Raw genomic sequence first — 13,926 nt, 5'->3', positions numbered from 1 at the left:
AAAGGAAGGGGGGGGGGGTATTGGTAGCTATGCTTGACAAGTAGTCATTTTGACTCCTACCTTTTGTCCAATGCTGGAAGGTGCATGAGTCGAACCAAGCTGTAATCTGAGATTATAACCGGATTCGAACCCACAACACCCTCCAGGGCATATGGTTCGCTGGTACTTGTACCTTTGAACCATAGAGGCGCTGGACAAAAGGAGACCGCAAAAGGACAAAAGGTAGGAGTCAAAATGACTACTTGTCAAGCATAGCTACCAATACCCCCCCCCCCCTTCCTTTCCGCTCTTCCCCCCTCCTTCACCAAAAAATTTTCATTTCTTTCCCCTACCGTCCCTTCATCAATTGTAGAACCATCGTTTAAAAAAAAAAAAAAAATTAAATATATGTATGACCTCATTCCAAGGTCAAGACTAAAATCTTGAGATTAGTCTATTACATAGGAACGGGGCCTCCCCTCGAAAACCCGCGCCGAGAAACGCGGCTAACATACGCTGACGGACGAACAGCGTCACGTGCAGTACCTTGCAAGTCGTAAGGGCCGGCACAGTGCCGTCGTCCTGAAAGTAAATAGTAGTTAGATTAAAACTTCTCGCTCGGTGGTAATCTGCAATTGATGCAGGAAGCGGCACAATATGTGTCGATAACACAACCAACACGCGTAGCTATCCTTGAGAAGTGGATTTTGCGGTCTCCTTTTGTCCAGCGCCTCTATGGTTCAAAGGTACAAGTACCAGCGAACCACATGCCCTGGAGGGTGTTGTGGGTTCGAATCCGGTTATAATCTCAGATTACAGCTTGGTTCGACTCATGCACCTTCCAGCATTGGACAAAAGGTAGGAGTCAAAATGACTACTTGTCAAGCATAGCTACCAATACCCCCCCCCCCCCCTTCCTTTCCGCTCTTCCCCCCTCCTTCACCAAAAATTTTCATTTCTTTGCCCTACCGTCCCTTCATCAATTGTAGAACCATCGTTTCAAAAAAAAAAAAATATTAAATCAAATGGAACCAAATTTGGCATGTGGGAGTTTTAGATGGCAGAAATTTTTTCTATGGTGAATTACGACCCCTTCCCCTTTTAAGAGGGGAGCTCCCATACAAATGAAATTCAAATTTCCTTATAACTTGAGAACTAATCAAGCAAATGGAACCAAATTTGGCATGTGGGAGATTTTGGAGTCTTGAATTTATTTTACGATAGTTAGAGACCTCTCACCCCTGTGGTAGGGGGATATGGACTCTCATACAAATAAAACAGAAATTTTTGCGAAACTCAAAAACTAATCGAACTCGAGAAATTCGAGACTCTTCCATAAAACATTAGTCAATACAAGACCACAAAAACTATCTATAGTAACACTAGATCATTCAGGACGAGACGGTCGTGAGTGTTGCCGGTGACCCGCCGTCGGAAGCGCCGCCCACTGGGGGCTTGCAAAACTCGATATTGTGACAAAGATCATCCGAGATTCATGATTTATGTACCACACGGGTTAATTTGTGGCAATACGAAGTTTGTCGGGTCAGCTAGTTTCTATATAATGAAAAAACTCTCATGATAACATTTTTTGTTGTTCCTGATTTATGCTTGAAAACGCCGATTTTCCTAATTATTCACCTAATTCAAACAGTCTTACGAAAATGTTAGTAAATAATTTTCTTAGCACGGATCACCGGATGGATTACCGATGGATCTAGAAGTAATCCACCCACAGTCGCGCTCCGAAGAAAAGAAGCAAAAAAGGAAAAATGAACACGAAGAAAATACTGACAAAACTGGACAAACGGGGTTGGAAAAGAGGAAAAAACTGGCATGAAAAAAGGAAAAAAAAACGTGACAGAATGGGAGGAAAAATGAGACACAAAAAGAGCAAACAAAAGTGGAAAAGAAGAAGACGGGAGAGAAAAGGAGAGAAACGAGGGCAGAGTAAAGAAAAGGATGAAAAACGGAAGAAAACTAAAAGAAAGACAGGAAAACTCATCACGAAAATGAGGATAAACTGTACAGAAAAGGAGAAAAATGGGTAGAAAAAGAGTTAAAAAAGGAAAACAATATGGGAACAAGGAAATGAAGAGAACAGAAAAAGCATTAAAAATGGGATAGATAAAGAAAAACTGAAGTAAAAATGATACCGGAAGACAAAAGGGAAAAACGGAAAAGAAAAACAGAGCGTGATAAATAAGAAGTAAAAGCAAAAAGTAATAAAATGAAGTTCGGATTAAACGAAAACGAAAAACGGGACAGAATTGTTTTTAAAACGGAAAAAGGACGAAAACCGAAATCGAAAAAAAGGCGAAACATGGTACAAAAAATGATTATGATGAGACGAGCAAAAAAGGACAAAAACACACGAAAAACGGATAAGAAGAAAATTAGAACATAAGAAAAGGGTGAAAAACGGGACAGAAAAAAAATGGAAAATGAACAACAGTGGGCAAAACAGCGAGACAAGAAAGCGAATACGTAACACTATAGAAGAACTACGAAGAGCAAACAGTTTATGAAAATGTTTGTAAATAATTTTCTTAGCATATTCTCAGATTGATTGGCGATGGATCTAGAAGTAATTCGTCTCCAGTTACCCTCCAAGCAAAAAAAAGCAAGAAATGGAAAATGAGCACGAAGGAAAACGTGGCAAAATCAGGATAAACGGGATTGAAAAAGAAGAAAAACGCAAGAGAAAAAAGGAATAAAAACTGGCATGAAAAAAAATGAAAAAACATGACAGAATGGGAGGGAAAATGGGACACAAAAACAAAAAAAAGGTGTAAAAAAAGAAGACGAAAAAGAGAAAAGGAGAGAAACGAGGACACTATACCGAAAAAGATGGAGAAGGAAGAAAAGAAAAGGAGAAAATACGGGAGTACGGAAATGAAGAAAACAGAAAAAGCGGTAAAAACGGAATAGAAAAAGAAAAATGAACTAAAAATGAAACTGGAAGACAAAATCCCTTTTATTAAAACGGAAAAGAAAAACAGAACGTGATAAAACTTAGAAAAGGCTGAGATAATAAAAGGAAGACCGGACAGGCTATAATGAAAAAAAAGGGATTGAAATGAGAATAAAAACGAAGACCAGGACCGAAAAAAAAAGAAAAAGGCAAAACAGACGGTACAGAAAATGACAAAAACGAGACAGGAAAAGACGAAAAACGGGGCTGAATACAAGGAAAAACGGATGAAAAAAGACGAAAAACGGAACTGCAGAAAATCAGGCAAAGAGCAAAAATCGGGACAGGAAAAGAAGAGAAAATGAACAGAGAATGAGGAAACAGCGAGCAGAAACACGAGACAAAAGGAATACGTAACAGAAAATGATAGAATCCAAAATAGAAAGGTAAACAGTGAGAGAGCAAATAGAAAACCGACAGAGGAAACTAGGAAAATGTGAAAAAGGGATAAACGTACGTGATATAAAACGAGAAAGATGGGACAAAAACCGGATAGAAAAAAAATGCAAATGGACTAAAGAATAGGTAACAGCAAAGAAAAAGAGACGAAAACTGGAAATAAAAAAGAAAACCAGCGTAGAAAGAAACAAATCAGAGGGGTTGTGATAAAACACGACCACATAGCTGACATAGGACTACGTAAGCCTCTTTGTAGTGATAATAGCATGTATTCATGCATTTAATAATACGATTTTTCAAGTATACATGCTTCATGCGTTGTATACAACATTTATCAAAGTAGTAACATTGTATACTTTCAATCTTCAATAGATTTCAGAGTTATTATCTGTAAGTATCAGAGGTATAAAGAGTCAAGCTATCTCAGCTCTGCAAGAAATTTTCCAACACAGATATCAAACTCGGCTAGGCTTAATCGTCTCGCCGTAAAGAATTTGGTATCGGTTGGGACAAGGGATTTTTGTTACTTTTTCTGGCGCACTCCCCTAACATGGACATCAAATTGGCCTTCAATTTCAATAAAACTTGAAATCCACACTCAAATCTCACACTCTGTTGAAGGTCCGATTTTACGTCTAATTCCAAGTAAAACTTCCAGCCTAAATTACTCTAAATTTAAGTCCAATTTCAAACCCAATTTTAGGTTCAATTTTCTGTTCAATATGCAGTAAAACTTCAAGCCAAAATTTGCTCGAATTCAAGTCTAATTTGATTTCCGTCGTCAGTTAATTTTATATCTATTTATTGCAAACGAAAGACCGAAATATTCAACCTAAATTCAACCGACCGACGGTATTTTCGCGATAAGTTTTTCCAGTCCAAAACATTCTTCTGAAAGGTCGAGTGCCCCGCGTTTCGGGCACGCTAGTGGTTCTGATAGATGGTAAAAATAAAGTTAAAACAGTTCCCTGGACATAAAAAAGAAAATCAAAAATCAATTGAGCTGGAGGTCAATTGAAAACATTTTTTCTGTACACCGTCAAATAGTATTACCAACAAATTGACTGAAATTACCTGAAACCTAACTGAAACTACGCAGAATGTTCCACTCAGTTCTGGTATAATCAATGTATTAGTTTTTAAAGGAGACTTACAAGAGATCAGTTCCCAGTAGAATTTTCTTGACTCTTTTAGTGGGGCATATCGAAAGATATGGCTTCTTGGCTGCGGTTTGCTGCAGAAATATTCATGTTTCGTTTCCTGTTTCCTGTAGCGCAACCGAGAAATCGCATTTTTTAATTAGGAGAAAAAATGCTGGTTAAACTCTTTTACATGACTGAACACAGAAGAGGATTGATAGACAAAATGCGAATTTTGTTTAAAAAAATAGTTTCTTATGAAAATGTCAGTAAAAAAATTTCTTAGCATTTACACAGAGGGATTACCGATGGATCTAGAAGTAGTTCTACTCTAGTCGCTCTCCAGAAAAAGAAGTAAATACGGAAAAATGAGACAAAAAGAAAAAAAACGGAAAGAAACACGAAGAAAAACATGGTCAAAAATTGACAAACGGGATAGAAGAAAAGGAACAACGCGAGAGAGAGAGAGAGAGAGAGAGAGAGAGAGAGAGAGAGAGAGAACCAAAACTAGCACGAAAAAGGGAAAAAACGTGACAGAATGGGAAGGAAAACGAGACAGAAAAGAGAAAACAAATGCGGAATAAAAGAAGCCAGGAGAAAAAAAAGTGAAAACAAGAACACTGAACAGAACAAGTCGAAGAATTGAAAAAAAAACGGATGAAAAGAGCTCATAAAGAAAATGAGGACAAATTGGACCGAAAGGGAGCAAAAATTGATAAAGAAGGAAGAAAAGAAATGGAGAAAATACGGGAGCAAGGAAATGAAAAGAACAAAAAAGCGGTGAAAACGGGATTGAAATCGAATAGAAATGGGATAGAAAAGGAGAAAAAGCTGGACGAAAACAGGATAGATATGACGTTAATAAGAGGAACCAGGGCCGAGAAAAATAAAATGGAGAAACAGACGGTCAGAAAATGGCAAAAACGAGACAGAAAAAGAAGAAAAATGGGGCTGAACACAAGCGAAAAAGGACGAAGATGGAAAACGGCGCAGAAGGAAATCAGAACTGAGGAAATGGACTGAAAAGGGCACAAGAAAAGAAGAGACAATTAACGGAGTTTGGGGAAATAGCGAGCAGAAAAACGAGACAAGAAAGGGAATACGGAATACAGACCAAAAGCAACCAGTAGGCAAAAGAAGAATAGAAAGAGAAGAAAAACAAAACCGACAGAAAAATAAAGATAACGGGAAAAAGGGTCAAATGTCAAACCAAAGAAGAGATAAAACCAAAGAGAAGAAGACGAAAAACGAGAAATAAAAAAGGAAAATCGTAGAGGAAAGGGAGAAAGGAGTCAAATAAAGAATAAACGTGTCAGAAAAGGCAAAAAACGTTGAATCCAAAAGAGAAAAAGCGGAACAGATGAAAACGAAAAATTAGAATTAGGAAATAAAAAATAATTAAACAAAAAACACGCAACTTAAAAAAGGAAAAAAAGGAAAAATGGAAAAATGGAAGCAAAATGAGACCAAAAAACCAAGAAAACGAAGCAAAAAGGAGAAAACAGAACAAAACGTGGAAAACGGGGCTGGAAAAGAAGAAAACGGAACAGTAAAGAGGTACAATAATTCAAATTTGAAGTAAAACATTGTGTCTATGTCCGGTTTGAAGTAAAACTTCAAGCTAAAATTAGTCCAAAATCAAGCCTAATTTAAAGTCCAATGTCAAGTTCAAATACAATTTCAATTGCAAGTCCGATTCTATGTTCAATTTTAAGTTCTGTTTCGAGCATAATTTCAAATTAAATTTCAACTTTATTTTAAATTCAATAGAATTTTAAATCCAATTTAAATCTAATTAAATTTCCTATGTCAAGTTCGATTTCAGGTCCAATTTCACCCTCCATTTCTAGTCTAGTTTAACTTTAATTGTTAATATCCAATTGAAAACGAAAGTCCTAAATTTTCAACCTAATCGGTCGGCATATTTGTGCTGAGTAATGATGAGATTCGCCATCCTACGAATATCCCGTTTTTTCAGTCCAAACCATTCTTCTAAAAGGCCGATTGGCACGCTATTGGTGCTGAATGAAGTGAGAACAGCTTCATAAACATGAAAAAGAAAAGCAGAAATCAATTGAGCTACCAGTAACCAGTAACAATTTGGCTGAGATTATCTGAAACTTAACTGAAACTACGCAGAATGTTCTTAAAGTGTGCAATGTATTCCACTCACTTCTGGTATAATCAATGTATATTTTTTTAAAGGAGACTTACAAAAGATCAGTTCCGAGTAGAATTTTCTTGACTCTTTTTAGTGGGGTGAGTCAGTGAAGGAATTCTTGATACGTTTAAGAGCAACCCCGGCGCTCGGCCTCGGTAAAGTAAGTAAGTAAGTAAGTAAGAGAACAGTAATTAAATTTTAAAGCGAAAGACGAAACAGCTTACATAGCGTTATTTTGCCAAGTTAATCGAAAGATGTGGCTTCTTGGCTGCGGTTTGCTGCAGAAATATTAATGTTCCGTTTCCTGTTTCCTGTAGCGCAACCGAGAAACCACATTTTTTTAATTAGGAGAAAAATAGCTGGTTAAACTCTTTTACATGACTCAATCCCGATGAACACAGAAAAGGACTGATAGACAAAATGCGAATTTTGTTTAAAAAAACAATGATATACAATATTCGTAAAAAAATCGCGCTAAGTTGAATCATCAATCAGTTGTTCAACTCAAATCTCCATTCACGGATATAAGTTGCTTACGTGATAGAAGCGTTTTGTTTTTATAAGACTTGCTTTTCAATTTTGAGACCGTGTTTCATTTATTTGAAATCAAGGTATAGCAAGCATAGCACGGATGCAGTTCTCCAATCCCGAAACATTCGATGATCCAACTATAAGATTGTTCGGTGTTAAAACGGGAGGTGATTCAGAAGAGGAACATGAGTTCGGTCCGGTTCCGGTTATCGCCATGCGATTCCTGAGCGCTTCGGTTATGTTTCTTTTAGCATTTTTTACCGTCTACACCATTCTCTCCCATATGCCACCCATATGGGGGAGATGCTGGTGGATTGAAGCTCCAAGCAAAGTTCAACCTGGTGAACTCACAAGGAAACATCAACATCGATCACAGGCTTAGAGCATAACCATATACACCATACTGGTATAGGTGTAGCCTATGGAACTTTTTTGAGAAAACTTAACTTGAAATTTGTATGGGAATGTGACTCAATGGAGGCGCATGATACATTACGAATCTCCTGAACACTAGAACAAAAAAATGGCATTGTCTGAAAAAGGATGATTTTATTATGCAACAAGCGTTTCTAAAATCACTTTTTTGTCCACCTGGAAGTGTGATTAAACTTTTCTCCTCGTTACGCAATACTTTCCATGTTATTTTACTATATACTGCACTTCCCACTAAACGGGACCCCGCGGTTTGAAAGTGCAACTGCACAGAACAGCGATCAAACTGCGACATACTATGCTAATACTGTTTATTTTAAGATAATTGTAATTTTGTGCGTGTAGAAAATTATTAATTAAAATACAAATCAAATACTGAAATCACTGGCGTAAGAAAGGGAAAGAGCAACAACGGTAATTGGTGCTAGAGTAAATAATCCAGATTTGGTTGCCAGGCACAATATTAATTTGAATAATTTCTGACTTAAAACGTTAAAACATGAGTTGTATTTGTAATAAATCTGAGTTTATGTTACACTGCTGTCGCTGCAATTTAAATAGGAAGCTTACATTTTACAACACCTTTCTATCCCGATGTTCATTGAAGCAGTAGTATAGCTCACAATGAGAACATCTCAAAATGCAAAAATTCATACAAGATCCTTTTTCGCATGATTCTGCATTCTGCAGTACATTTTCGTATGAGACACGGTCAGCTGACCAAATCTCCTGTACTGCAAAAAATGTTCCGCATTCTGGGCTTTCGTTGAATGTTATTAACGTGAGCGAAGGTATTATACAAAAAGCCATCTCCGAAATGATGCCGTTCATCTCCGTTGGACTGGATGGAATACCTGCTATTCTTCTCAAGAAATGCACCACAGGGTTGCTTGCTCCTCTTCGTCATCTTTGTCTCTAACGGCGTTTATGTTTCCGGTTCATAAAAATGGCTATAATTATCGAGGTACCACCGCCTTGTGTGCAGCATCCAAGCTATTTGAAAAAGTAATTTTGGTACAAGTGCTTTGAAAATTTGCTTTCATTTACTACTACGGATACCATGTCGGGGCGTTTCAAAACGTGTGCAGCCTACACCGACCAGAGAGGCTTTTGATTAGTTAAATCATGAAATATCAATTGTAAAATTCGACGTAATAAAGAAAAGATAAAGAAGAATGCTTTCCGTGGTGAATGACCAATTGGTTAAAAGCATTTTTAAAAAAGAATGCATTAGTCGATTATCTAGCAGCAAACGTATTGCAAACATTGTTGAAAGTTTGCCCCAATTATCCCACAGTCTCTAGTTAAATAGAGAGAAAATTCCATTCTCTACCGTAAACGAATAACTTGTACCGCAATTAACAAATTATTGGTAGGAGACAAGTTTAATAACACTTGCAGGTGGACAAAAAAGTGATTTTACAAACACTTGTTGCATAACAACGTCATATTTTTTCAATCACTAGCATTTTTGTTTTGTTCTGTTACTCAAGTATTCAGGATATTCATAATAGACCATGCGCCTCCATTGAGGCACATTCCCATACAAATTTCAAGTTAAATTTTCTCAAAAAAGTTCCATAGACTACACCTATGCGAGCAGTGCAGTAAAGTTTTGCATCGACAGGACTACACTAAGGTGTATATGGTTATGCTCTAACCTGTGACCGATAGTGATGTTTCCTAATCAGTCACAAATTTTATGACTGTCCACTCGCTCCGACGCTTTTTACAGTGAGTAATTCTCGCTGAAACGGGGCCACTACTGACACGAAGTCTTCTTATATTGGAACTTTTGCGCTTAATTGATTGAAAATGGTTAAAAAATAAGAATTACACTTTTGATACCTCGAAATAGTGGATCCCTCGTTCGCCAAGGGGTCTAACAGTTTCAAAAATAAATTAATTTTGACCAAACCTTGCGATCTATATCATGTGATATTTCATAAATTTGCCATGAAGCAACTAACAAAAAGCCCGGTTCTGTAAAGAAGAAGCAAGGTTCACAATTTTCATATAATTATTGTGATATTTCCAAAATTTGCTATGAAACAAACTTCAAACGACACGGTTTTGTAAAGAGGAGAGATAGGGCTTATAAACGAAGTGAAAGAAAAATCGGCGGCCATCTTGGATTTGGCCGCCATGTTGACTTTTGACTGAGAAAAAATGCAATAAAAAGCATATGGGGGCATTTAGCCTTTTTTCTCAGGTTTCCAATGGTGGTCTTAAAATTAGAAGCGGTTGGGGGGCTCATCGTAAAAACGGTCAATATTTGATAAAATCCAATATGGCGACCAAATCCAAGATGGCCGCTAAAATAATTTTTACTCCATTTGAAAGCCCTGTTCTTATTCTTTACAAAACCGGGCCATTTGTTAATTGTTTCATGGCAAATTTATGAAACACCATATGATATAGATCTCAAGGTTTGCTCAAAATTAACCTATTTTTGAAACTGTTAGGCCGCTTGGCGAACGAAGGGTCCACTATTTCGAGGTATCAAAAGTGTAATTCTTATTTTTTAACCATTTTCAACCAATTAAGCGCAAAGGTACCAATTTTTGAAGACCTCATGTCAGTAGTGGCCCCGTTTCAGCGAGAATTACTCAGTAGCCTTGTTTATCTATTCCTAACTTTTTAGTCAATGTGAGGAGTGTCTTTGAATTCGTAATGATGTTTAAGCAAAACGGATGCAATCAGTCCAATTTTCCGCCACGAATTAACGATTCCAAAATATAAACAGGAACATATCTCCAACGAGAATAAATGTGCTGTCATAGGCCACTTAAGATACGAAGTGACATATATTGCCAATGCGAATGCATCATTCGTAACTCTGACAAATGGGTCTGACGGCTCATTTCCTGACCGGTCCAATCATACAGATGGGATATTCAATATATTTCCATGACAATGCTTCCGGTACACGAGAGTGCAGTGCATCAGAATATGCGACTCTTACTTTCAATTTGGAATATAAATGGTTTTAAAATTCTCCGTGTGAGCAATTCATTGCGTTTTTTTTTTTGCAGTTGGAAAACATACCTACTTTCAGCGTTCAGAGAAGCCTCATAATTTAACAAATTTCATTTACTAATTGAATTATTCGACCATGTCCGCTCTCTTTTACGTTGTATGACATCTTGAAAAGGGCCTTCATTGAGATAAATAGTCACTTTGTGGTTGCGAATCTAGAAAATCGTCACTTTCCCAAGTCAAAAACATAATAAAAAATGGGATCCATTGAAGGGGTAAGGTACAGAAAGGCACTGCTTTGGGTGATGCAATGAAAAATGTTTGACTCATCAGCTGTTAGATACCAAAGTTTTTGAGATTGCATTATTGACGGAACGCAAGGATATGTAAAAGATAAAATTTTCAGGGTGGCGGAATACCTTTCAGTGAGAGTACTCAGTATCTCTACCACTGTGCGTCGCCTTTGTTACGGGACTGCTTATATTATTTCAACTTGTTAGAACTAAACACGAATGACAGGAACACGTACATTTTCCGGCGATGAAGGTGGCTGCTTCGAAGTTCGTATTTTCATATTTCCATATTGCGCAGCAACATTCTTCACTATCTACTGCCGCTCATTTTGCCGCAAACTATAACGCTACTCTGTCGTATTAATTTAAAACTAATGAAGAAGCTGCATCTTAACAAGATTATATTACGCAACGTAATAACCGAACAAGGTACGTCGGCTTTCATGAGGTTCACGTGCCGTTGTCTATCGGTAGCTAGCACTATTCGTTACAGACTATCGCATTTCTCTCCGTCACGAGGATAAACTTGCTCCCGAGGAACATACTCAGCTTTTTCTGTGTGTATTTTTTGTTAAGCACGTTCAGTTGGTGCGTTTCTGCATTTATCAAACACACCTGTCGCTGTTAATTGGCAATCAACAAAAAACGTTGGATTTTTCCAATTCACAATCATCAAAACGATTAAGCTCACACGAGGGAACCAGCAACTCATGTTACTGATAATCCCTTATTCTGCATCGTGCGAACGTACAGTACCCAACGTACTGTGGGTTCGGAAATCCTATTTACTCCTGCTGTTGCTTCCACGTGCGGCTTTCCGGTGACATTTTAACCCGATGATGCCAAGCCAAGCGGAGGAAAAAACGACAATAAAGAGCCATGACATTCGAAGAAAAACGGAAAAACGATACATCAAGTCGTGCTATCGTGCTATCTGACTAAGTGGCTACAGCTGTTACATACCACGTATGCGAGCGAAGCAGGAATATCCGGACTTAGCTGCGCTTTTCTGCCGATCAGATTCTGAATCAGGATTGTGTACAGTGGAATGACTTTTAGGCCAGCTTAGTTTTATATGCTTACAATAACTTTCCAGCCGAACGTAGACATCAGCCATGTGGAAAGAATCTAACGAAATTACTTTCTTGAAAATATTGTAAGATTCTTAAATCAACATCATTTTCGTGATAGGATAAATCAAAATTTAGCTATTAGGAAACACTTTCCACCTGCAGTGCATAATTTCAAAAGAACAATCAGTAACTCTAGTTCAGTCGTTGCAATTAGCTTCTGCCTGTAATTGACATCGAAGGTCACAGAACTAGAAACGCGAATTCACAAGCAACTATTTAGATGAATGCATGACATCGTGGTAATTTGTTGCTGATGAATACACCCTCGTGGTGAAAGTTTAATTATTTTTTTGTTGCACAACATTCAGATGTGGAAAAACTGTTACTGTTAAATTGATATGCATAGAATACTAGCAGCTGTTGTAGATGATAAATATTAATGGGAAAGTTTTTTTTGCCCTCAAGCAGAGCATACATTGCAAACCATGTGGTGTTTACAGCGAAGTCTGCGCTTGATTTTTAAATTAATTATCTGCACTGAAGCTTCATTAAAATGGCACGACAAGGGAAGCTTGTGAATCTGTTTTTTTTTTTTTGCTTTCATCAAGCTCAGCATTTGGATCTGTTTGTTTGCAACTAGTTGACATCAGTTGCAGATAAAGCTCGTGGATAATATTGCTTCGTATTGAAGTCATGTGCTCTCCGCGGGATACCGTATCATTCGTAGTTATACTTGTGATTTAATACAGTAGTTGCTAGTTTCATCAAAGGCGCAGCAGCCAATATCACATCAAGTTAATAGTGTGACACGAGAGCGATGTGAGGTTAAAGGCACTTTCGTTCATCTGTGATCATGAGATTGGATTTGTCGCTGACTTATAAAAGCAATCCTCTGCATTTACGTTTGTTTTTGCTGAACTTGATTGCCAAGTTCAATGAGCTGACTTGGCCTTTACAAGCAGTAGTTTGTCCTCTGCTATCCCTCACGTGTTGACAGTTTCTTAAAGGATTAAATGGAGTGCGGCAGGGTCAATTGGCTGTCAGCTTAGTTACTTCATTTACTTGTCGGCTTATGGCTCGAACGTGACACTATACGCAACGGTTGTTAACCTGTTTGCGTGTGATGGTAGGCTACTGATATTGCCCGTGAATTTTTGAGATCGATAGTACTATTTTAAAACTTATTGGAAATTTTAAAGCATAAATAGATTATCTAACTGAGCAAATTTATAATTTTTGGGTATCCAACATATATCTCGGTTGGCATTTGGAAAAATCTGATTTTTTCTGATCTGATCTGAACAAGAAATAAAATCAGAAATTACATGACCATGTTTCAGCATGCGGTCCGGTAGTGACTTTCGTCAGGAATGGACGCCGTCTCTTTGGGTTAAGTTTTGAGCTCAATTGCAGTCTCCTTGAGCTACTTCTGAATACGAAAACCCTTGAAGCACTTCTAAATGAGAAAACAAAAAGGAGTTAAACTGAAAAAAGGCGAAAACCGGAGCCGGCAAAAAAAACAAGTCGAAAGTGGGTAGAAAATGGCTAGAAAGAAGAGAGGAAAAGAAGTGAGATGGGTAAAAACGGAAGAAGAAAGATAAAAAAACGCAACAGGGTAAATTCAGGACTCAGGAAAAGGGAGAAAAACGGGACAGGAAAAAAGAAAAAAGGAAAACAGGAAGAGGAAACAGCGGGTAGAAAAAAGAGACAAGACAAGAAAGGATAGACGGAACAGAACACAAGAAAAACCAAAACAAAAAGAAGATAACGAGAGAGAAAATATCTGATGGAGGGAACAAGAAAAACAGGAAAAAGAGTTCAAACGGGATCTAAAAGAAATATGATATACTAGAGGACCCGGCGCGCGTTGCTACGCCATTCTAAAAAGGGGGTACATGCATAATCCTGAAGATTTGATTAATTGTAATCTTGCAACCAAGAGCTTTCTTTTTGACAACCCAAGATA

At 37.6% G+C, this 13,926-nt stretch overlaps 1 protein-coding gene across 1 annotated transcript in view; it reads right to left on the bottom strand.

Moving 5' to 3' along the window:
- The window catches only part of LOC128739314 (adipokinetic hormone/corazonin-related peptide receptor variant I-like), a 121,184-nt gene extending 109,180 nt beyond the window's left edge, over positions 1–12,004 (bottom strand). The window contains exon 1 of the mRNA XM_053834792.1: positions 11,851–12,004. Within this exon, the coding sequence (XP_053690767.1) occupies positions 11,851–12,004 (154 nt within the window). The remainder of the gene's footprint in view (positions 1–11,850) is intronic.
- Between the last annotated feature and the right edge of the window lie 1,922 nt (positions 12,005–13,926).

This window comes from Sabethes cyaneus, chromosome 3 (assembly GCF_943734655.1).
Source record: "Sabethes cyaneus chromosome 3, idSabCyanKW18_F2, whole genome shotgun sequence".
Lineage (NCBI taxonomy): Eukaryota > Metazoa > Arthropoda > Insecta > Diptera > Culicidae > Sabethes > Sabethes cyaneus.
This window is presented reverse-complemented; position numbering and strand designations above follow the sequence as displayed.